At 41.1% G+C, this 26,225-nt stretch overlaps 1 protein-coding gene across 1 annotated transcript in view; it reads left to right on the top strand.

The window, feature by feature from the left end:
• BRIP1 (BRCA1 interacting DNA helicase 1) overlaps positions 1-26,225 on the top strand; it is a 384,399-nt gene that overhangs the window by 160,539 nt on the left and 197,635 nt on the right. Inside the window, exon 8 of the mRNA XM_089676644.1 lies at positions 17,474-17,695. Within this exon, the coding sequence (XP_089532770.1) occupies positions 17,474-17,695 (222 nt within the window). The remainder of the gene's footprint in view (positions 1-17,473; positions 17,696-26,225) is intronic.

Raw genomic sequence — 26,225 nt, 5'->3', positions numbered from 1 at the left:
AGCTTTCCTTGGATGGTGTATACCCCTAGTGGTATTAAAGTGCTGTTTCTTTTGCCATCTGCACTTTCTGTCCCTGGTGGATGGATTGAAAACCCCAAAAGGAGCACAGAGTAGATAGGCTGACTCCAGAGTTCCAGTACCACACCACAGTTCTTTCCAATGAGAAGCTGTGTTCCAATTATCTTCACGGGCCACTGCAACTGGACTTTGCTGCATCATTCTTCTGAAGGATAAGGCACTATCTTGGCTCTTTCTTACATGGTGTACTGGGAGGAGGAAATACCATCTTTAACATCTCTAAACCACCCATTGAGGCTAAAGTGTGGAAGGAGGGAGACCTCTGGTGGCAGAATATGGATGGAAATACGCACATAATATGAAGATTCCCACTCTGTCCTGATAGGACAAAAAGTGTTTTTAGCCACTTTGTCTGGCTAATTAAGGAGGTGAGCGCACACCTATATATAGAGCACGGGAAGTGTGGCACTATACACCGAATTTCTCACTGAAAATTTATACAAGCACAAAGAGGACTATTTAGGAAGTGTTTTGAGTGCTGGATTAATATTATTTTAAAATGCACTATATGTTGCACTGTTCTTAAGCACATTAATTTTGTTCACGTTATCATTTTTATAATCACTTGCATATGAGTTTTTATAGATTTTTTGGAGCGCGGCACATATATGTATCTATAGATATATATAATTTTGTATACAGCCAGAATAAGGACATATTTACCTCCCACAGTTAATTTGTAGCGTTATACGAAATGGAGAACTACTGGAACACCTTATGCCTCCTGAAACCATGCCATATTTATATTCATTCCGAAGGTCATTCAATGCTGGACAATAATATACATGTTAGTAGTCTGTAATCTGTAGGCATTCAAAGATGTTAATACCTACAGAAAACTGTAGCTGGGACATGGTCATAAACATAGTGACATCCCAGCAGTCACATCTTAAAGCAGATGATTGGTCAAGTCATTTGTGTTGATACCCTAATTTCCGACATGAAAAAGGGGCTGCCGTGCAGTGAGTGGCTCTCGTGTAACATCAAACCAAGGAACGCCTTTCTATGCGTATGAGAGCCAATGTACCATCTTGCTTGATTCATTGGACATTTAAGTATTCTCACTCTTAACTCCTTTTTATTTCTTTGTTGCACTGTTGTCTCTTTGTAATAAATTTTTTGTAAATATTTTATTTGCAACATTTCTTTTACCTTTTCATTATTAGAACCATATTTTAAAAAGTGCTAAAACTATCTCTAATGCAAACTACAGAATCCCTGTCTCTTAAACAGCGCTACTGTAGTGTAAATCTCTCTGAATATAACTGTCTGTGGTGATAGCGTGTGTTACAGACGTTTATTACATAGTTAGTCTGGCTGACAAAAGTCCATCCAGTTCAACCAGTAAAAAAAAAGTTATAATCCTACACCCACAGTTGATCCAGAGGAAGGCAAAAAACCCAGCAAAGCATGATCCAATTTGCTCATGCAGGGGAAAAAATCCCTTTGTGATCCCCCAAGAGGCAATCGGATATTCCCTGGATCAACTTTACCTATAAATATTAGTGACCAGTTATATTCTGTGTATCCAAGAAAGAATCCAGACCTTTTTTAAAGCAATCCACTGAGCTGGCCAGAACCAACCCTTGAGGGAGTCTATTTCACATTTTCACAGCTCTTACTGTGAAGAAACCTTTCCGTGTTTGGAGATTAAATTTATTTGCCCCAGACGTAAAGTGTCCCCCCTTGTCCTCTGTGATGACCTCAGGGTGAATAACTCTACACTATATGAACCACTGATGTATTTATACATGTTGATAATATCCTCCCTTAACCTCCTCTTGTCAAGAGAGAATAAATTCAGATCCTCTAATCTTTCCTCATAGCTGAGTGCTCCTCCATGCCTCTTATCAGTTTGGTTGCCCTTCTCTGTACTTTCTCCAGTTCCCCAATGTTCTTTTTGTGAATTGGTGCCCAAAACTGAACTGCATATTCCAGATGAGGTGTTACTAATGATTTGTACAGGGGTAAAATGATCTCTCTCTCTGGAGTCTATACCTCTTGTAATACAAAAGAGGATTTTGCTAGCTTTAGAAACCGCAGCTTGGCATTGCATGCCATTATTAAGCTTGTGATCTACCAGAACTCCCAGATCCTTCTCCACCATTGATTCCCCCAGCTGTACCCCCCTAGTATGTATGATACATGCATATTCTTAGCCCCCAAGTGTATAACCTTACATTTATCAACATTAAACCTTATTTACCACACAGTTGCCCAATTAAACAGTGCATTGAGGTCGGCTTGTAAGGTGGAGACATCCTGTAAGGATGTTATTCCATTCCACTGTGTCATCTGTAAAGACCTGAAACGGTATTTTTAATTCCAGACCCTATATCGTTTATAAATATATTAAAAAGTAAGGGTCCCAACACTGAACCTTGGTGTACACCACTGACAATCCTAGACCATTTAGAGTATGAATCATTAACCACTGCTCTCTGAATATGATCTTTTAGCCAGTTTTCTATCCATTTACATACAGATTTTTCAAAGCCTGTAGATTTTACCTTACACATTAGCCGTGTGTGGGGAACTGTGTCAAATGCTTTTGCAGAATTCAAGTATACCAAGTCCACCGCCACCCCTCTGTACAAGGTTTTGCTCACCTCCTCATAAAAAGAGATCAGATTTGTTTGACAACTTCTGTCTTTCATGAATCCATGCTGCCTGTTGCTTAAAATATTTTTTTTCCAGCAAGAACTCCTCTATGTGGTCTTTTAATAAACTCTCCAGTATCTTCCCAACTATAGAAGTTAAACTAACAGGTCTATAATTGCTTGGTAAACATTTTGACCCCTTTTTAAATATAGGCACCACATTGGCCTTACACCAATCCAGTGGTACTATGCCAGTCATTAAAGAGTCCCTAAAAATTAGAAACAATGGCTTTGAAATGACGGGGCTCAGTTCTTTAAGGACCCGTGGGTGTATGCCATCTGGTCCAGGTGCTTTATTCACCTTTATTCTGTCTAAATATTTCTGGATCATATCAATTGTGAGCCAATATGGATCATCTGGAGCTGTGTCAATACCATGCCCATTACGGACCAGAGCACCGCCATGCTCCTTTGTATACACAGAGCTGAAGAAGGTATTTAATAAATTTACCTTCTCTTTGTCCCCAGTCACCCACTCTAGATTATTTTGTAAAAGGCCTACATGCTTGGACCGGACCTTTTTACTATTAATATATTTGAAGAATTTTTTGGGGTTTGTCCTGCTATCTTTTGCAATCTGTTGTTCATTTTCAGTTTTTGCGGCCTTTATTTCCTTTTTGCATATCCTGTTATATTCTTTGTAATGTTTAAACGATGATCGTGTTCCTTCATTTTTATATTTAATAAAAGCTCTTTTCTCATTATCCTATAGGTTTTTTTTAACTTTGGCTATAAGCCTCATAGCTTTGATTTTTAGCCTTTTAAACTTGTTGCCCATGGGAATATATTTTGCAGTGTGTTCACATACAGTGTTTTTGAAGAACGCCCATTTCTGTGTTGTGTTCATCAATGCCAGTATTCCCTCCCAGTCTAAGTCTTGGAGAGCAGCCCTCAGCCATGGAAAAGTAGCTCTCTTAACCACTTCAATACCGAGCACTCACACTTTGAATGACAATTGCGCAGTCATGCAACACTGTACCCAAGCTAAATTTTTATCATTTTGTTCACACAACTAGAGCTTTCTTTTGGTGGTATTTAATCACCACTGAGGTTTTTATTTTTTGCTAAATTACCAAAAAAGACCGAAAATTTGGAAAAACACATTTTTCTTTGTTTCTGTTATAAATATTGTTCTTCATAAATTTAGGCCAAGATGTATTCTGCTACATTTCTTTGGTGAAAATAGCCCAAGTCAGTATTTATTATTTAGTCTGTAGGAAAGTTAGAGTTCACAAACTATTGGATATATCTGAAAATTGATTAATCTTGAAGTACTGACAGCCAGTCTAATTTCTTGAGGCCCAAAAATGTCAGAACAGTACAGATATCCCCCAAGTGACCCCTTTTTGCAAAGTAGACAGTCCGACATATTTCATAAGAGGCATGGCGAGTTTTTTTGAAGATGTAATTTTTTTGTCATCATTTTTTGGAAAATGAAGAAATTAAAAATATTATATTCACACTTTTTTTTTAACATACCGTCACCAGTGCAGTACAGCCTCATCATATAACTGGTGTGGCGGTGATTACTTCTGTTATATTCTTTGTAACACTGACTGCTGACAGTACGAAAAAAAAAAATATTGATCATTTTTTTTAAATTTTTATTTTATTTTTTATTTTTTTATAAATTTTTTTCTTTTTTTAAGATTTTATTTTACACTATGACCAAAGTAGTGTAATGTTACCATAGTAACATTGTACTACTTTGGGGAAGTGATCAGCATTTTTTTTTTTTTTAACACAATTTGCTTATAGCAAAGAATTTCTTTGCTATAAGCAAGCATTTAACTGAATGAAATCAATTCATTCAGGTTTTTTTGTTGTAATTAGCTGTGATTGGCCACAGCTAATCACATGACACAGATGGGCTATGATTGGCCCAGCCTGTGCATGTGATCACTGTGACCATTCACAGCTAGACACTTATATACAATGGATGGCATGAAAGGAAGCCATCCATTGTTTATAACTGTCATGTGACCTGCTGTGTGGTCACAGCAGGTCACATGGTAATGGCAACGGGGCTGGTACACAGATCTGTCTTTGACTGTGTCCGAGCTACACAGCCAGTGATAGATCTTACCACAGCACGGCCCTGCGGGCATGCGCATGGCGCGATCCAGGAAGGATGTCATATGACGACGAGAGAACCCTCCCAGCCATCATTTTACTATAGGCTGGGTGGGAAGTGGTTAAAATTGAGCGGTTTTATTTTTCCGGTATGTGCTTGCTGTTTACAGCTAATAATAAATGAAATCATGTTATGGTCACTGCTATCCAGATGTTCTTTTATATGGAAATTAGTAATAAGCTCTGCATGGTTTGAGATTTCCAGGTCCAGCAGAGCATTATTCCTAGTTGGGGCCTCTGAACTGTACCATAAAATTGTCCTGTAGTAGATTTATAAAGTTTTGCCCTTTTGCCCTGCAGTATCACGTTCTTATTATCGTATCGTATTCATATTATCATGTTCCAGCCCTTTTGATCTGTGGAAGGAGCTGAGTCTTCACCTCCTCATTAACACTGGGAGGCGTTTAACAAACTCCAATGATTACCTTTGTAGTATGCACCCCTATGTGCAGTTTCACCCATAATGCTTCAGCCTCATCACACTCTCCACCAACTAGGTCCTCTTTCACACTCTCTCTGAGATCACTTCTCACATAGTCAGACAGTGACACCTCTCCTTTTTACCCTGTCTCTCCAAAAGAGAACATAGCCAAGAATATTAATGGCCCAGTTATGTGATGAATGAAGCCAAGATACAGCAATACCAATTAAATCATAGTTTTAGCTTTTCTTGCACGAAAGCTTCCAACTCGCCTATTTTGCTTGGCAGACTTCTGTCATTGGTGAACAAACACTTTAATGCATTGACACCTTGTGCACACGTATTTTGCATATTTTTTATTTTCATACAAATTGTTCCACTGGTTGTAACAAGCAAACCTTTTTATCTGCCATAGCCTTCCTCCCATCTTTCCCCATTCCACCCACCAATAAGAACTGACCCCTGTCTGATCTGTCTACCCCATTATAATCTAATTCTCCCTCCCCCTCGATCCTAGTTTAAATACTTCTCCAGCCTCTCCATAAACTTCTAAGATCATAAATTGCTATTGCTAATCTTGTGAAAGTTTACTACTTCTCTATAAAAGTAGTTGGTGGTGGCAAATTTAATTTCTTATTTAACTAAACCAAGCAAATCTTTGTGCAGGGTAGGACTGAGAGTGTCATTGTTGCGAATCAGTGACAGCGCAATGTGGGGTTGACCAGTCATTTATCAAAAGGGCAGTGATCTGACCTAATTTGTGACAATATTGTTACTAAAAACAAACTAAAATCATTATTTTTAGGCATGAACACACCCAAATTACTGTTAATGCTTTGTGGCCTGTACAGTGTAAATCAGTGGTTTGCTTATCGCTGGAGGTGTCTGGAGCTGGTGTGCAGGCAGCCTATGTTACTCTACGGGGATGCAGCAGCTGTACGAACTAGGGATTCACTGAAATTTCGGTGGCTGAAACAATTCTGCCAAAAACACCCCTATTGGCCGTTGGCCGATATGAAAATAAGCAACCATACAGGTGCTGAAATAATCCCGCCCCTCGCCACCCACCCGCCTCCACCTACCACAGATTCGCTGCCACCTGCCGCTGCTCGGTGGTTCTCAGCCTTACCTGAGCAACCACCGAACAATCCCAGCACTGGGCATAGAGATAAGTGAAGGAAAGATGCCATGCCCACATATGTAAACGGCGTTCAAACCACACATGTGAGGTATTTGTAGAAATTTTTAAATCATCACTCATGGAGATTTTTAAGTACCGTAGCTTGACACCATTCCATGAGCGTGCACAATTTTAAAGCATGACATCTGGGTATCTGTTTACTCAATGTAACATCATCTATCATATTTTACAAAAAATTGGGGTATATATTCAGTTTTTTTTAATCATTAAAGTGTATTTTTTTTCCAAACAAATTGCGTTTGAAAAATATATTTATTTTTAAAAACTTTCTATTTAAGTTTTGGTTTTCAGCCAAGTGCATCCTGAATTTTTGGTTTCGGCACCAGAATTTTCATTTCGGTGCGCCACTAGTGATGACATTTCTGGAGCATTTTGAAGCCATTTTAATCATTATCTGCCAATCCTCTGGTGTCAGGGCCACTGCCAGTTCGTGTTCCCAATGGTGTTGGAAGGGGCGCAGTGGAGGCTTCCTGGAGGAAACAACAGAGGAGTATACTAAAGAGATTATACCTGGTGAGCGTGGACGTGACCTACATATGCGTTCGGAGGCTGAAAGGAGTCAGGGTGCTGGATGAGCTCTAATCAACTTCTGATTAAAATGGCGAAGCTGAAGGTAGTGGAAGTGTTCCTGTAGTGGTATCTCATGCGATGTGTGGAGTGCATCAAAGGTAATAATCCTGGTTGGAGCAAGCAAGGGACATCTGAGAACCCATGTTCTGTCCTCCAAAAAAACTGGCAGTATAATAGACGCAAGAGAGGTAAATGAGGCAAAATCAAGGCATCTGAATATTTGATCGAATCCCATAGACAGAGGGTATGCAATAAGGAAGGGCTCATGCCTAATGGGTTAAGATTGGGAATGAGCCATGGTAAAGAAGACAGGGGCATTGGATGGGAGGCTACCATATCAATTGTAGCCCATAAGGGCAAGTGATAAGTCTCATGTAAATGAGGAATGAGGGCGAGGTTTGCTGCAAGGTTATAGGCTTGAAGGTTAGGAACCGAGAGGCCTCCATTGATCCTGCTAGCAACAAGTATTTGTTTATTAATTCGGAGTTGATAGGAGCCCCAAATAAAGTGGAGAATTTACCGCTGTTGGATCCTATCCTGAGGGGTACCGGAACTGGAAGGACCCTGAAGACAGATAACAATTTGGGTAGGTACATCATCCTAACCGCATTAATCCTGCCAAACCAGGATAGCGGAAGATTGCTTCAAGAGAGCAACAAATCTGCCAGTGCTTTAAATAAGGGGGGAAAGTTGGCCTGATATAGGCCTTCGTAGGTGGGAGACAGCCGGACACCCAAGTATGGCAATGAGGCAGGCCATTGAAACAGAAAGAACTTATGTAGAGCATGAGTGCAAGAGACCAGTTTTTTATTGCTGTCTGTGACCCCACTGGGGATATTCACTCTCTCTATTTTTCATGTTTACCATTATCCTTAAAAGTAAAAGTAAAATCATACATTTTGGGTTGTACCAAGACCAGTAAGAGAGGAAATCTTTCAATAGATCACTAGATCTAGTAACCCTAGTGACAACCAGGGATTCCCTCACCTTAAAGTGATTTCCTCTAACTTCCTGTTTTGGCTATTGAACAGGAAGTGAAGTGAAATCTCCCCAATGGAAAACAGATGGAAAAAAACAACAGGGTTGATAACTCTCCCTTACTCTATCCAAGATGAAACAAAAAAATTGGATTTTTTTACATACTTACCTGTAAAATCCATTTTTTGGAGTACATCACAGGACACAGAGCAGGCTATTTATGACTATGTGGGTTATAGGCCACCTATAAGTGAATGGACACTGGCCGACTAATCAGAGAGGAGGTCCTACCCTATATAAGTTTTTTAGCAAGCAAATTCTAGAAAGAGGGGCAGGACCTCTGTGTCCCGTGATGTACTCCCAAGAAATAGATTTTACAGGCAAGTATGTAGAAAAAAAATCCAATTTTCTTTATCGTAAATCATGGGAGACAGAGCAGGCTATTCATGACTATGTGGGATGTCCCAAAGCAATAAGAAATTTGAGGGGAGGATGACACCATGATAGCCACCATCCATAATCTCTCAGGACCTACTCAGCTGCCCATAAAACACTGCTGCCAAAGGCAGAATCCTTTGCGGCTCTGACATCAACCTGGTATAACCTTGTGAATATGTGAACCCAAGACCATGTAGTGGCCTTCCAAACCTGAGCCACTGATGGCAAATTGCCCAAGATGCCCCCATACTCCTGGAAGAGTGTGCCTTCACCCGAAAGGGGGGGAGTTTACCTTTCAAACCATAGGCTTGAATGATCAATTAGCGGATCCAATGAGAAATAGTCACCTTGGTTGCCGCCTGCCCCTTCCTAGGCCCCTCTGGCAGTACAAATAGAGCATCTGACCTCCTGACCTGTGCTGTCACCTTCAAGAAGTCCCTTACAGCATGTACCACATCCAAGAAATGCAGAGATCATTCTCTTGCTGACTGAGGAAAGAATGAAGGCAGAACTATGTCCTGATTGAGATGAAAGCTAGAAACCACCTTTGGTAAAAAGCACGGATGAAGTCGCAACACCACCTTATCATGATGCAAAACAGAAATGGTTCTCTGCAAGATAGAGCTGCCAGCTCTGACACCCTTCTCGCAGAAGTGATTGCTACTAGAAATAACACCTTATGAGTCAACAGGACCAGTGGAATCTCTCCAATGGTGGCTTTTGCAAAACCAGGAGCCATACACTCCTTGTAAAAAAAAAAAAATTTGGACCAAAGTGTGAGACGCAATGGGCATCTGGGAAACAAATAGCTAATGCTGAAACCTGGCCCTTAATGGTACCAATAACCAAATTCTTACAGCAACCCTGTTTGAAGAAACAACAGAATCCTGCCAATCACATACTTTCATGGATGCCATTTGTTAACCTCACACCAGGCAATGTAAGCCTTCCAGGTTCTGTAATAAATGTCCCTAGAAACTTCCTTCTAGCACCCAACATGATGGGGATGACAGAATGCAACACTCTCCTATCCATGATCACTCCCTGAGACAATAGGCAATCGAGTGCCTGAAATAAAGCTCTTCTTTTCTCTGGATTTATTAGTACATTTAATCTTAGAAACCGGGGAGAGGGAAATACCCCGCTGGAAGCGCCTTGGTCAGATTTAAAACTGCACAGGGTTCCATCTGCACAGGGTCCAGTGCTGTAAGGCTGGATTACAGGAAAAACCGTAAGGATTCTTCTCCTTATCCAGCGAGGCTCATGTACCATCCATTTTGACTCACAGCTTTCCAAATGGATCCAATTAATGTCCCTGATTCTCTAATGGAACAGTTGTGGACTTTCAGGTATGCTCCAAGAGCACAGCAACAGTTTCAGTGACCATCCACCTTACAGACACTGACAAAAAAACTGAAGTGCTTCCTGTATATCCTCTCTGATTGGTCGGCCAGTGTCCATTCACCTATACGTGGCCTATAACCCACATAGTCCTGAATAGCCTGCTCTGTGTCCCGTGATGTACAATAAAGAAATTGCTTTTAATTCTACTTTAATTTTAATTCCATTGAGGTTAAGCACCCGCTGATGTCTGATAGAACGAAGAGCGTAGGGTAGAGTTGAGGACACTGATGTCACACAAATTCATGCTGCTGTCTCAGGGTGAACAGCGGCATTCATGTAAGTGGATTTTACCTGGCTTTTTTATTGTTTTTACTTGGTTTTCTATTGTAATAAAGCCCTTATTTATTGCACTATGAGAGTCTCCTCAGATTTTATGACACTTGGGAGATTGGTTAGTGGTCTGGAAGAGTAGTGTACTGGTCTGCTCCAATAACAGAGTTTTGTTTCTACTGGCTGATCGTGTCTTACTGTGTGAGGTATTGGGTCCAGGGTTGGGTCCGGTGAGTGTGCTACATACCTTAAGGTGATGGGGACAACACGGGTGGATCATTTGAATTGTGGGAATAATTAATTGAAGATATATTTGTTTATTCACGTTGGATGGATTTAGAACTACTATTGCAATATAAATGTGGACTTTTCACATTTTTCTTTTTTGTGTGTTTTTTGTACATCTGTTGAATCACCTGATTATTTACACGGTGTAATGCACTTTTATGTTTTTATTGCATAGATTTGATTTTGGCATTGCAAATACATACATGAATACCATTGGGTTTGCTCATCTGTTGAAATGTGGGTGCATTTATTGGAATAACTAGGAAATCACTGTGCAAACATATTTATACTGATATATACACAATTTCTAATAGCATCTTGAGCACCCCTGTAGGGAGACACTTTGTGATTAGACACAGTTATCAAATGAATAGGCTTTCGGTTGTTGTCTTTGACAGAATTCACCCTCATACTTGTGGAGCTGATTTCAAAAAGGATTCTACAAGCAGCTTTTTTTTTAATGTAATATAGCAATGTATGGGTTGTAAGGCATTCATTGGCAGCTATGTTGTAGTCCAATGCAGCCTCCTCATAGTGTCTATACTGTCTGGCACACGCTGCATTCTTTTTATTATGTATGTATGTTTGTGTACACAGGAACATGCATTACATGACTACATCAATGTGCCTGGTGTGTGCTCCAGCAAGGGGCGCACACCATATTGATGTGGAAGACTGGAGGCAGGAGACCTATCTCTTTGGGCTTATTCTTATTTTTTTTGCAAATTAGAAAGGGAGGTCAGTGGCAGGACAGTAAGTGTTTGTGCATTTGGTCTTATTAACCTTTCAGCTATTTTTATTAGTAAGTGATAAGTTATTGGTGTTAATAACCAACATTTTTGTTCCAAGTAGGAGTAACATTTAAATTTTTCTCCTTGTGGATATGATTGTTTTTTTTTTTAAATTGATGTAACCATATGATGCCTTAAAGGAAAAGTTCATCTTTATACGAAAAATAATAAATGCCCATTTTTTTGCAGGTAAAAAAAATGTGCATTTATTATTATTTGTTGCAGGAGCCTGTAAACCATTGCACCAGCAATCAGAAGTTCGCTGGTGCCATGCAGATTCCCTGCACAACTGTCAGTATATCTGCTTGCCCGTACGGGATGTACGGGCAAGCAGGTATACTGACAGGAAGACTCAATGAACTACCACAGCGCTGTGCTAGTTCATAGAGAACTATAAACTGACAGCTGCTAAGGTTGTCGGGACTTGTAGTTTCTCATTCATAGAACTCTAGTGAATGACTGACGTGACCAGTCAGGTTCGCACAGCTATGTTTTATTACAAATTTGACAGCTAGTGAGGGGGGAGAAGATCCCCCGCTAGTTGTCAAAGTGCGGGAGTGGGGGCCTGTCCGATCATAACATGTTACATTTTACACCCTGAATATGGGTGTGACATGTAGCATGCTATGAAAGGTGAACTTATCCTTTAAAAGAAATCTATGGTCAGGGTATACACTTTCATTTTATAACATCAGCATTGTAATAGCAATACAAGCAATAGGTTTTTTTTACAATTCTTATAAGCTTACTTGAAAAATCTTCCCTGTATTCCCTCGCTCCTCCCTGTATTCATTGCATGCTTTGCAGCTTCTCCAAGGACTACATATCCCATGATGCTTTGCTGTTTGCAAGCAGTGAATCCTGTACTGAATCCACCTGCTGAAACTCCTCCTCTCGGCACCTCTGCAGTTCAGAAGTCAGGCTCTGTGAAATGTGCAACACAGTAGTGCCTGCTCACAGGGCAGTGAATACGTCTCACAGAATTCAGGGAAGTAAATGTGTAGCGAACGTCACAAAATAAGTTTACACAATTCAAGATAGTTAAGATTATTAGGGGTAGGTTAGAAATAATTGAATAACACATGGAGATGAATATAATATTTTTACATTTTGGCTATAGATATTTTTTGTATTTTGGGGGGATGCTGCTTACATCTCATCCTTTGTGTGGAAAGAGATTTTTTCTTGTTTAGTTTAATTTCTGCATTTTGTTAGGTTATAGACCAATGGAAACCGCTTTACTGAGGTCAAAGAAATTCATTTTATAACATATTTTTATATTTTGTTTATTGTGATGAATGAATCTGGATTTTTTTTACACTGATGCACTTTATTTCTGAGTACCCTGGTTTTTAGGTTGTTTTTTTGTCAATTTGGGTTCATGGCAACTCAGGATTCTCATTGACTGTCAACTCTAACCACCCCACCCCACCCCAACCTAACAACCAACATATTATTGATCAGAATGAAATTTCAATGATAGTCATCAAGCACAAAATAGATCAGACATTATAACATAGACATTTGGGGGTTTATTTACTGAAGCTGGAGAGTGCAAAATCAGGCTCACTTCTGCCTAGAAACCAATCAGCTTCCAGGTTTTATTGCCAAAGCTTAATTGAACAAACTGAAGTTAGAAGCTGATTGGCTACCATGCGCAGCTGCACCAGATTCTGAGTGCTCCAGTTTTAGTAAATCCCCCCCTTGTTGTCTAACTGATTAGCATCTTCTTAAACATCAGTGTAATTACTTTTTACAAATGTAATCCCACACAATACTAATGAAGGAATATAAAGAGTTCGAGATGTATGAAAGGGCACTTTGAGGTAAAATAAAACCAGAATTACAAATGTGTATTGCTTCTAGATTGTCTTCCATCAGATTCTTGCCTGATTTTATAATAGGTTAATGACATGGCTGCTTTAAAGACTTTGTGGGAAAAAAATAAATAAATGCACATATTTGCAATTGCAGGAACAAAAAAAGTGGATTGTGGGTATAATATCAGGCCCTTGCACGCAGTACCTAGACCTATGTACCTTTGTATGCGCAGACAGTTCCTGAGCTGTAGGCAGTGTGAATGAACTACAAGCATGCTGATCAACGCACTCACAGTTCATTGATACTACAAGTCTGTCTGCCATGGTGGCAGACAGGACCTGTGGTTTATTCATTCACAGATTCTTGTGAATGAATGGACATGGCTGTGCAGGGCTCCGTTGTTTTCAAAATAAGACAACCTGTGCAGGGAGAGGAATCCCCACACGTTATCACAAAAGAGGAGAGCTCTGCCAGTGGGAGGCAGTTGCACAGAAGCATGTTAAACCTTAAATATGGGTGTAACAATTCACATGCTCCTAAAGGTGAATTTATCCTTTAAGAGTCTCTAGGTTAAAGTGGAGCTCCACCCAAAAGGGGAAGTTCCCCTTTAAGGACTGCTCCCCCACGCACCTTTGAGGGGCGGGTACCCGAATTTGACAGGTACCCGCTCCCACTTCCGGTCCGATCGCCTAGGTGATCAGAAGTGGAAGTTGTCCTGCTTCCCTCCCTGTAGTCTTTTGGGACACGTGACAGGTCCCAGAAGACTATAGAACCATTCATGAAGTGCAGCGCTACTTGCGCATGCGCAGTGGGTACCCGGCTATGAAACCGCAAGCTGTCACAGCCGGGTGCCCACACTGAAGATGCCGGCTTCCTAGAATACAGGACAGCCGGTGAAACGGGCTGCGGGACACACACCGCGGGGCCGAGGGACAGGTACTGTAAGTGGCTGTTTTTTAAAAGTCAGCAGCTACAGTTTTTGCAGCTGCTGACTTTTATTTTTTGACAGAGTGAGTGGAACTCTGCTTTAATGGAGGTTTACAACAGCCATTTACAGGCTTGTGCATGTGAATTCCATCCAAACTCACCTGCTCTTTGTTAGTATGTCTTAAAGAGACTGTTCAATTGTTAGTAAGTAAGCTAGAGGCCTTTTATGTTGAAATGATAGTACGTTAATAGACATTATGGTTTTATGCAAAATTTTGATATCAGCCATGGAAAGACGTGTTGGAGCCAAAGATTTTTATATAGTTGAGTTGGCTAGATAAATAAATGGACACACTGAATACAATAAACGTAAACAGAAGCAATCTGTAAAAGATGTGATAATGGTCTGCAAGTCCAGACAGCAAAGACATTGTTCATTTGTTCCGTATCTTGGAGGAAAGGGGACTGGAGTCCAAGAACAACATGATAGGAATTTATTTTACAGTCCACTTGGGATTTGTTGCTTCTTTCCATAATGGAAAAACCAGAAGGTCTTTTCTTTTACTGCCATACTTGCTTATGCAGAATACGCTGCCAGATAGCACTGCCTTTTCCACTAAGGTGCCAGTGTTCAAGTGTGGTTTTTGCAACCCAGTAAAATGGTTCCTGAACTGTCTGATCAATGTAACACTTGAAATAAAGTTAGTGCAGTTTGTGTATGTCAATCAATGTGTGCATGGCCTGTTCAGAAATGTATGTTATTTTGCATTGTATGCTCAAAGTCCACCCAGAAGAGATCTGAGTTAAGGTTTGGTGAGTTAAATTACCCACTGACTTCATATGTTTTTATTGGAAAATATAGGTAGATAATGCAAAAAAGTAAGATCCCTTGTATTTCCAGCAGCAGTTGGGTAGGTGAAGAGACTTCTCATCCAGGGGTATGAAGCATTCAGGTGACTGAATCTACCATCAGTACTTCTGTAACAAAATTGGTTAATAGTTCAAGGTTCAAAAACTCCAGTGCTTACAGTATACTATATGCAAATTATTTTTTCAGTAAGTTTGGCATCATGCCTTGCTCTATTCAATTTTCTTAAGCAAATAGTTTTTTTGCAAGTCTTGTACAAAGTTTGTATCTGGAGATCCTGCCAATAACAGCAATCCCTCTTGTAGGCTGACACCGCTAAGCTACTACCACTCAATAAGCAGCAGTGTCATCATCCTGCTGTGTGCACACTCCTCAGTTTGCCAGTGGGTTGCCTGTCAGTTCTGTCAGATGGGGAGCTTGCCTGGTGGGCTGACAATACTGCTGATAATTGTGAGGGCTCAAGGTTTTTTACCTTCATGCATTCTGTGCATGAAGGTAAAAAACCGGTGTGCAGAATTGTCTCCAGCCCTCTCAATACTTACCTGAGCCCCCTTGAGATCCAGCAATGTGCACAACAGCCTCGGCTGTCCTGGGTCTCTGCCTCCTCGGCTGAGACAGCAAGCAGGAGCCATTGGCTCCCACTACTGTCAATCACAGCCAATCAATGAGGAGAGAGGGGGGTGGGGCCAAACCGTGGTTCCATGTGTGAATGGTACCCGACAAAAAAAAAGAGCCAGGAGAGCGTGTAGGGGACCTAAGAAGAGGACGATCTAGACTTTTCTGTGAAAAACCACTACACACAGCAGGTAAGTATGGACATGTATGTTATTTTACAAAAAAAAAAATAAAGAACCTTCAGTATCGCTTTAAGCCTGGAACACACCACTAGTCTTTTTTTTTTTTTCAACCCAGCGGGCTGAATGGAAAAAAAACTGATAGTTCATGAGGATCCGCAGTACTAACTATCCAATGTTAGTACAGTGATCTTCCCCACTGTGCTATTTTGTTCTGACAGGGGGGATGCCCCCCCGGCAGAACACTCCGGTCAGCGCTCTCAGCCGTTGGCTCTCAGCGCTGATCGGGAGCTGGTTGGCAAACCTTTTTCAGTTATGCCCCTTCGACAGAAGCCAGCTGTTATATGCATGGGTCGAATCTTGGCCGGATTCTGTTTAACCAGCCAATGCCACCTGACATTCGGCCCACATGTAGTAGGCTTTAGTGTTGTCACTGTGCAACTGGAAGTGCTGATCTACAGATAAGAAACCATCACACTTGTAAGTGTCAGATGCTAGCAGTGTCTATAGCACTTTTACAGGATGTGTCCGTAACAGTTTTGTTATCCCAGTGACAGGGTGACTCTTATAAAGTTTGCAAACAATATTGGATTTTTCAGTGCATTTCCTTAAAAATAAATATGTTTTTATGGCAATGATTAATTTTATTTTATTTGTAAGCTAGTCCTAAAATACTATGTCTGCCTGTAAGTATGCAGCTTTGAATATTTGTAAAGAGTTAAATATCCTGCTTCATTTAAAACAACATACCTAGACCTGCTTTTTATTTTTCCTGAGCCAAGCAAATACAGTATATATTGTACAAAAACATGGCTTTAGTCCCACTAGACTGTTAAAGCATCCTTGCATTTCCTTCACTGATTTGGGAGTCCTAAAATGTTTATAGGACCTTTATAGAGCCCCTAAGACATTTCAACACAAAGATGTTCTGGGCTGTATTTCTGGCATGGCTTGTAAAAAGCTCTTAAACTTAGCTGAATGTCCTTTTGCAAAATGCAGTCATTTGACGGGGCATCTGCTAACAGATTCTCTGTTCTACAATATAAGCGGCGCATAGTAACCAGTGCTTTGGAGCCAAGACAAGATGAAGACTGAATTCTGGTGTAGGTGAATGATTTAGAAGTACAGTTTTCCTGTTCTAGGATTTCCTGTACCAAGATATTAACAAAATTAATGGTTTGACCAGTGCAAGCTACACTGTAGTTTGTATTGCGTTTGTTTCAGAAAATTCAGTTTGGGTGTCTAAAAATATTTTGTTTGTCTTATTAGGAGATGTTTAGGCAACATTTAAAATAAGTGAATGTTATATAACATTTAGTTGTGTGTTTTTCTGCCACTCTTTTTTTAAGAGCATAGTTGTAATTTTCTAGTTGTTTCATTTGCAGATAAAAACTCCAGGTGGGAGTCACTTTGCTTGGCTAAGAGCTTAATGAGAATGAATTGATGATTATACTGCGTGAAGCAGCTTATATAATGTATTCCTTGTACAGAAAACGAATGCTTGATTTAGTTTCAAAATGGCCCTTGTCATGTCTTGTATTTGTGCTTTGTTAATATAGGTTCTAATTCAAGGGTTATTCCGCAGGATACAAAAATTCCCACCATGTATTCAAAATGAATATTTACCTGACTGTTTTTTTTTGTTATTTGTAAACCTTTACCTTCGGTTTTCAGTTACTGCTGCAACTCAAAATTAAGAAAGCTATACTGTACATCCTCATTTTATATTGGCTAACTGGTTATGTTTATATTTCTTTTAAACAGCAAAGAAGGAAACCGTTAGGTGCAGTAAAAATAAAGTTCTGATTGGCTTTTGTTTTTGTTTGCCTAGACACCTTCTTGTCGATACTATTATGGAGCTCAGAAAATGAGTGAGCAGAATGTCCTACAGTATAGACTTGGTGTAACTCAGGCTTGGGACATAGAAGAGCTAGTTGGCCTGGGGAAGAGGCTTCGTGCCTGTGCTTATTATGCAGCCCGTGAATTGATGAAAGAAGCTGACATTGTGTTCTGTCCATACAACTATCTTTTGGACTCCCAGATAAGAGAAAGTGTAAGTATTTGATTTTGAAATATCACTACCAAGGACTCAGCTCTAAGTGGTCCATAGTATGGTAATGTTCAGAACAGTGTATGCAGAGCTGTGCCCTGTAGTATGTAATGTACAGCAAAGTGCAGTACTCTGTAGTTTGGAGCATAAGACACAGCATGAAAAAAACAGGTGTTTAAAATATGCAGCCTATAGCATGTAGCATGGGGCAATGAACAGTGCTTTCAAAGGAAAACTGTCAATTGCACATACTGTATCTACTGCTGACTGCTATACTGTCAAAGTCACAAGGACAGAAATTGAGAGTGGCAGTAGAGTAGTCAACTCATTCTCTTTTACAAGGTTTTAAATTTAACACCGTATTAAAACTAAAAATTTGATATATTGCAGCTTGCCAATCATTAGATGTGATGGCTGCATTATTTTTCTTTTTTAGGCTTTTCCCCCCTCTGTTTTTCATCTGGTGATCTGGCCAGTAACACACTTCCTATATTAGAGTGTCACACAGGGGGTATAGCAAACAGCAGCATTGTCAGCAGATTTAAATACACTAATAATTGAAGCTTGCATTTTGATTACTTGCAGCAAATATATATATATATATATATATATATATATATATATATATATATAGCTGGACAAAAGCATGGAAGCTCCTAGATTGTAAGCTCCAAGGAGCAGGGCCCTCGAGCCCCTCGTGTATTGCATTGTATTGTTACTGTACTGTCTCATGTACTGTCTCCCATTATAATGTACAGCGCTGAGCAAACGTTTGGCGCTATATAAATACTGTATAATAATAATATATATATATACAGTACAGTGCAAATAATTGAGGCAGGTGTGAATAGCTTATTTTTTTCAATTTATATAATGTAAAGTGAGCGGAGAGAAGAAAAATCCAAATCAAACCAATATTTGGTGTGACTATTCTTTGACTCCAAACCACATCAATTCTTCTAAGTACACACAGTGTTCCAAACCTCTTTGGAGAACTAACCAAAGGGCTTCTGTGGATGTAGGCTTACTTCTGTGGGTGCAGTGCGATTTGCAGTACAATTTGAGGCATACAAAATGAATCACACCCGTACCACATTCCTGTTCAAATCACATGAGATTATTTGCAGTGTGATTTGAGCCCATTCATTTTGTATGGGCTCAAATTGCAACGCAAAGGTATCAATTTCAGGTACCGGAGCATTTGTACGAATACGGGTATTCGTGCAAATGCTTAATAGCGGCACTGGTACCGGTGTCAGTGCAACCCTAATATATATTCCAGCACATCAGGATTCATGTGTTCAGAGAGTCATTTCCAAGTGTTTCCAATAGAAAACACTTTTAAGGCCTCTACTCAAACTTTCTGATTCCCAAACCAAACAGAAGAGTCCTACCTATTCTAGACCTAAAGACCCTCAGCTTATTCCCATGGGCTCAAAGGTTCTGCACAGAAACTGCCAGGTCGGTCATTACCTCCCTCCTGGGGGCCTCAGTAGACACATTGGATGCTTACTTACACATTCCAAGCTTTCTGCCTCATCAGTGATATCTGTGTTTTACAGTAGGCATTCAGAATTACCATTTGGAACACTTCCCTTTGGCCTTTCCATGGCCCACTGGGTTTTCATCAAGGTGCTTGTGCCAGTCTTGGCTGTGGAGATTCAGTCTTCTCTGTTTCTGTCATTCAGCATACAGTGCATACTTTGCAGAGCAAAATGTGAGATATCTCTAATGTCAAAGTTCAGAATGTTATGTCCAGAGGCTACAACCTGAAGTTTTGCATCTTGCCTCTGCCTCAGTTCATACCATCAAACCTGCCTACTGTATCCACCAAAAGAGCAACCCAGTTTGCTGCACTGGACCTGTTGCACTCTCAGTGGGTCATTATGGTGTACCAGAACCAGAAAAGTTTTATGGTAACTATTCCAGCCTGGGCCATATGGCAATGTGGGGCCCTTTCTGGATCTAAAGTGCTTGAACAAGTTTCTACATGTTCAAAAGTTGCGCATGGTATCTGTGCAGTCAGTGGTTGCTTCTCTCCATCAGGGGTAATTCCTTGCATTTGTGGACATGAAGGATGCTTACCCTCACATTTCTTTTTTCTGCCTCATTAAGGCTCTTTGCATTTTATGGTTGGGGAAAGACATTTTCAGTTTTTGGCCCTGACCTTTGGCCTTGCCAGGGCACCACAGGTTTTCAAAAAGGTGCTGGTCCCAGTGTTAGCTAAACTACGAGCAGGGTATTCTACTGCAAGCACAATCCAAGGGCAACCTTCAGGCCAATGTACAGCAGTGCAAATCCTTCAGGACTTTGGCTCAGTCCCCAGTCTCCAAAAGTCATCTCTGAAACTGTCGCACCACTGGTAGTCCCTGGGCCTCATCCTGGACATGGCTGGCACACTTGTGCTTTCCCCAGGAAAGCTTCCTACGCAGACCAAGGTGCTGAAATTGCAATCTCCAGAGTGTCTCTTTATTCATCTTTGCATGAGTATGCTGTGTTTGATTGTAGCCTCCTTTGAGGCAGTGATGTGTGCTAAACTGAATTTAGGGATGTTGTAACTCAATGCATAGGACAATTAGACTGGGTCTCTGGATAACCTCATATGTCTGAGCACCAACAACCAATATTCCCTGTGAAGGAATCCAGGAAATCCTTTCTCTTCATGGTGTGAAAGGTGCTGACAATGGGCATCAGTCTGTCAGGTTAAGGAGGTGTTTTGGGTTGCCTGTCAGTTCAGTGGACATGGTCAACAGAGGAGGCACAAATGTTGATCAGTGCCCTGGAGATCAGAGGGAGTTTTGGTCTACCCTTCAACACTGTCCCCAGCTACTCTGAGAGCTGCTAATCCAGGTCCAATTCAACAATGCTACGGCGGTGGCATACTTAAGTCATTAAGGCAGAACCAGGAGTCAGGCAGCATTCTGAGAAGCAGAGCTCATTTTGACTTGGGCAGAACTTAAAGGAGAAGTACAGGAAGAGCCCATTTTCTCACTGCCACTGTGTGAGCAGAGAGCTGTCTGCTCTGGCCCCAACCATCATCCCGCAACCCCCCCCCCTGCTCACTGGGATGGGGAAAGAGTCTGGAGCGGCACCTGACTTAACCTCTCAGTGAGTTGTTGAGAGCTTGAGCTAGCCGCTCCCTGCCCCTCCACAGCCCAGTGCTCCAGTGAGTGCGGGGGGTGGCAGGGCAGTTAGCGGTGACTGACCGCTCTCTGTTTACAGCAGCGGTGAGAACACAACAATCAGCGGTCATGCGATCACTGAGTTCTCACACTTAGAGCCAGCGGGGGACAGCATTGGCAGCATTGGCCTAGGTAAGTATAATTTGGGGAAAAACAAAACCTCCAAACTTCTCTTTTAACCTTTTGACCTGTGCACAATTCATATTCCAGGAGTGAAAAATTGGCAAGCAGACTTAAGTCACCAGCAGCTGAATCCTGGAGAATGGTCTTTCCACTTATTTTATTTATTTATTTATTTATTTAAGGTACTTATATAGCGCTGTCAATTTTACGTAGTGCTTTACATATATATATTGTACATTCACACCAGTCCCTAACCCTCAAGAGGTGTACAATCTAAGGTCCCTATCTCACATTCATACATACACATACTATGGACAATTTAGACAGGATGCAGTTAACCTACCTGCATGTCTTTGGAGTGTGGGAGGAAACCGGAGTACCCGGAGGAAACCCACGCAGGCACAGGGAGAATATGCAAACTCCAGGCAGGTGGTGCCGTGGTTGAGATTCGAACCAATGACCCTAGTACTGCCAGGCAGAAGTGCTAACCACTAAGCCACTGTGCCGCCCCACTTACTGGTATTTTACTTACTTTATCTCTAACTCAATTACAAACAACTCAACAACATTCTGGACAGGTTTGTGTCAAGGTCCAGGGAACCTCTGGCGGCCAGAGTGGATGTCCTAGTTACTCCATGCAATTGGTTCAACCTGATTTAGGCCACTCTCAAAATCCTACTTCGGAGGATAGGGAGAAAAGGCATTCAGGTGATTCTCATCACACCAAATTGGCCCAGAAGCGTGTGCTACTTGGATGTTGTCAAATTCCTAGCAGACTCTTTGTCTAGATCTTCTTTCCTAATATCGCTTGTTCCATGCTGCTTTATCCTGCTTTATGGTCACAGGCTTTGGCAACTGTTCTGTTGAGTGATAGCAATCATCTTTCTCACCTTGTTAAAGGTCAGAGAACCCCCTGTCTCCTAGGGTTTACACCACACATGGAGAGCATACTTTGTTTGGTGTGAGAAGGAAAAGCTTACTCCCAGGAAATACTCTGTGGCACAGGTTTTAACCTTCCATCATCAGGATTGGATAAGCCGTTGACCTTGAGGACTATTAAGGGTCAGATTTCTGCCTTGGTGGTGCTCTTTCAGAGACAACTAGCTTCCCATTCTTTGGTCAGAAGCTTTGTTCAAGAGAGGGACTCACTGTGCCTCCAATACTTTATTTTTTGGCTCTGTGGGACCTCAGCCTGATGTTGATGATCCTTCAGAAGCCAACATTTGAGCCCATTTGGGGCATTTCTCTCCCTCTTCTTTTACACAAGTTTGCCTTTCTTGTGGTGATCATTTTAATCCAGGAGGGTGTCTGAACTTGTTGCCTCTTCTTAACAAAGACAAGGTTGTTTTGAGACCTTGGATCTCCTTTCTCGCTAAGGTGGTCTTGGGATTTCTTTAAACTAGAACAGTGTTACCCAGGTGTAGTTAGAGCAGTGCAAGTATATCTTACTGCCATGGCCTTGATTCATCAATCTGGAGCTCTGTTTGTTTTACCTGAAGGTTCCTGGAAGGGACAAGTTGTCTCACGATCTACTATTGCATTTGGCAAATCACTACTCAGGTGTTCAACCCCCTTTTCCTGTGAGGGCTCACGCCAAGAGAAGTGTCTGTTCTTCATAAGCTTTTTTTTAGCATCAGACTTTGACTTTCCAGTTCTGTAAAACTGCCTTCTGGTCTTTCGCACACACATTTGCCAAGTGTTTCCCAGGTGAATGTTCAGCCCTCAGCAGATACTGGCCCTGCAAGGCCCTTCTTTTTTTTTTTTTTACATTCCTTTAAAATAACTTTCTTAGAGTACATCAGAGGACATACAGTCAGGTCCATAAATATTGGGACATCGACACAATTCTAACATTTTTGGCTCTATACACCACCACAATGGATTTGAAATGAAGCAAACAAGATGTTCTTTAACTGCAGACTGTCAGCTTTAATTTGAGAGTATTTACATCCAAATCAAGTGAACAGTGTAAGAATTACAACAGTTTGCATATGTGCCTCCCACTTGTTAAGAGACCAAAAGTAATGGGACAATTGGCTTCTCAGCTGTTCCATGGCCAGGTGTGTGTTATTCCCTCATTATCCCAATTACAATGAGCAGATAAAAGGTCCAGAGTTCATTTCAAGTGTGCTATTTGCATTTAGAATCTGTTGCTGTCAACTCTCAAGATGAGATCCAAAGAGCTGTCACTATCAGTGAAGCAAGCCATCATTAGGCTGAAAAAACAAAACAAACCCATCAGAGAGATAGCAAAAACATTAGGCGTGGCCAAAACAACTGTTTGGAACATTCTTAAAAAGAAGGAACGCACTGGTGAGCTCAGCAACACCAAAAGACCCAGAAGACCACGGAAAACAACTGTGGTGGATGACCGAAGAATTATTTCCGTGGTGAAGAAAACACCCTTCACAACAGTTGGCCAGATCAAGAACACTCTCCAGGAGGTAGCTGTATGTGTATCAAAGTCAACAATCAAGAGAAGACTTCACCAGAGTGAATACAGAGGGTTCACCACAAGATGTAAACCATTGGTGAGGCTCAAATACAGGAAGGCCAGATTAGAGTTTGCCAAACGACATCTAAAAAAGCCTTCACAGTTCTGGAACAACATCCTATGGACAGATGAGACCAAGATCAACTTGTACCAGAGTGATGGGAAGAGAAGAGTATGGAGAAGGAAAGGAACTGCTCATAATCCTAAGCATACCACCTCATCAGTGAAGCATGGTGGTGGTAGTGTCATGGCGTGGGCATGTATGGCTGCCAATGGAACTGGTTCTCTTGTATTTATTGATGATGTGACTGCTGACAAAAGCAGCAGGATGAATTCTGAAGTGTTTCGGGAATATTATCTGCTCATATTCAGCCAAATGCTTCAGAACTCATTGGACGCCGCTTCACAGTGCAGATGGACAATGACCCAAAGCATACTGCAAAAGCAACCAAAGAGTTTTTTAAGGAAAAGAAGTGGAATGTTTTGCAATGGCCAAGTCAATCACCTGACCTGAATCCGATTGAGCATGCATTTCACTTGCTGAAGACAAAACTGAAGGGAAAATGCCCCAAGAACAAGCAGGAACTGAAGACAGTTGCAGTAGAGGCCTGGCAGAGCATCACCAGGGATGAAACCTAGCGTCTGGTGATGTCTATGCGTTCCAGACTTCAGGCTGTAATTGACTGCAAAGGATTTGCAACCAAGTATTAAAAAGTGAAAGCTTGATTTATGATTATTATTCTGTCCCATTACATTTGGTCCCTTAACAAGTGGGAGGCACATATGCAAACTGTTGTAATTCCTACACCGTTCACCTGATTTGGATGTAAATACCCTCAAATTAAAGCTGACAGTCTGCAGTTAAAGCACATCTTGTTCGTTTCATTTCAAATCCATTGCGGTGGTGTATAGAGCCAAAAATCTTAGAATTGTGTCAATGTCCCAATATTTATGGACCTGACTGTAGGTTCCTCTTCCTTGTTTACCTCCAGTATTGCTTGGTTACAAATTTGAGGCAGTGCTGGGAGAGCATGAGGTTATGCAGGACCGAGTCAAGCTTTGCTATTTGCTAGTGTCCGATCACCTGTCCTGTGATGCACTCCAAGAAAGGGATGTTACAGGTAAGCCGCAATTCTGTAATTTTTTACACCACGATTGGTCTACTACATTTGGACTGATACAGGTTTTATATTTTTTGTATGTATTTTGGTAGATATTCTCTCATGCAAGGCAGCCTTTTTAATTAACATATTTATATATGTACTAGTCCATAATGAAAAGAATATGTCCACCCAAAGCTGGTAATTCAGATTTGGGTATGCTTTAGAATGCCAAAACATTGTAGGATAGCTTACATACTGTACATTAATAAAAAATGGCTGATACCCTTGCACTACTGCCTACAGGGGTGTGGAAATTTTTGAAAAAACTACTTTTCTAGGGACTAATCGGTGCCCCAGTCTACTTGTCCCTCATAACAATCTACTTGTCCTAATAAAAAAAACATAAATCTTAACCAAAACCGTATTTAAATTTGCTTTAAGTAATGACTGGGGCTTTTAAAAACAAAAGGGGCTTTATGGTGACTTAAACGTTTAATATTTTTAACATTGCGCTGTTTATCTCCTCCTCCCCTCCCTGCCTCTCTCCAGCACTGCACTCAGGAAATAGCAGGGAGGAGAGAGACCTTGCAGTGTATTGAGCAACGATTGGGTGCTCGTCAGGAAAGGGGAGTGTCGGGCTTATCCTTTATACTTTTCGCTGCCAGAGCTGCTTTTGCATTTTTTGCACACGTTTAAAAAATAACTTAAGGCCTGAAGATGACACAAAACCGCCAACATTATATATTTTCTGAAATCAGAGATCCTAGAGAATAAAATAGCGGTAGTTTAAATTTTTTATGTCAAACGATATTTTCACAAAGGTCTTGGAAACACAAAATTTCAGTAAAAAATACACTTAAGTTAATTTTAGGGCACAAAAAGCAATAAATGATCCAATTTTTTGTAAAATATAAAAGACGAGGTTGCATCAAGTAAATAGATATTCAACATGTCAAACCTTAAATTTTCATGCACTTGTGAAACGGCAACAATCTTTGGTAACCCTATATTTTCTATAGGTGGCGCTTTTAAAGCCCCTTATAGGTCATCAGTTTAGCGTTACGGAGGAGGTCTGGTGCTAGAATTGTTGCTCTCATCCTAGCGTTCGCAGTGATATTTAGCATGTGTATCGCAATTAATGTGCTTATGTGTAGGTGCCCCAGCGCGTGCTTTTATGTTTGTGCGTATGTACATATGTGGGGGTGGGGGCCTTGAAAATTTTTTTTGGGGGGGTTATATGCTTGGATGTAACTTCCATTTTTTTTTTTAAATAATTTTTCTTGACTTTTTTAAAAGACCCTGGATATCTCCCCTGTGCTCCCCTGAATGTAATGAAGTGCACATCACACCGCATTACATTATTTCTCGGCCTCAATGACCGTGAATCTGTCAAACAGGCACCCAGGAGTGACGTCACATCACTTCCGGGTCAGGACAAGAAGGGGAGGGGTGCGGTTGTATCTGCTCTCCTCTCTCCCCTATACCACATCCCGCCGGCACCCACTGAACCAGTCCCAGGCCCACAGATAGGCAAGTGGAGCCCAGGACATATAGCTGGCAGAAGGGAGAGGCTGGCACCGTGGGCTGTATGGAAGCAATCCGGCGGCAGCGCTGCCATCCGAATACTTCCA

The sequence above is a fragment of the Staurois parvus genome, unplaced genomic scaffold (genome assembly GCF_062004578.1).
Source record: "Staurois parvus isolate SC_StPar_1 unplaced genomic scaffold, SC_StPar_1.0 ptg000172l, whole genome shotgun sequence".
In the NCBI taxonomy this organism is placed as follows: Eukaryota; Metazoa; Chordata; class Amphibia; order Anura; family Ranidae; genus Staurois; species Staurois parvus.
This window is presented reverse-complemented; position numbering and strand designations above follow the sequence as displayed.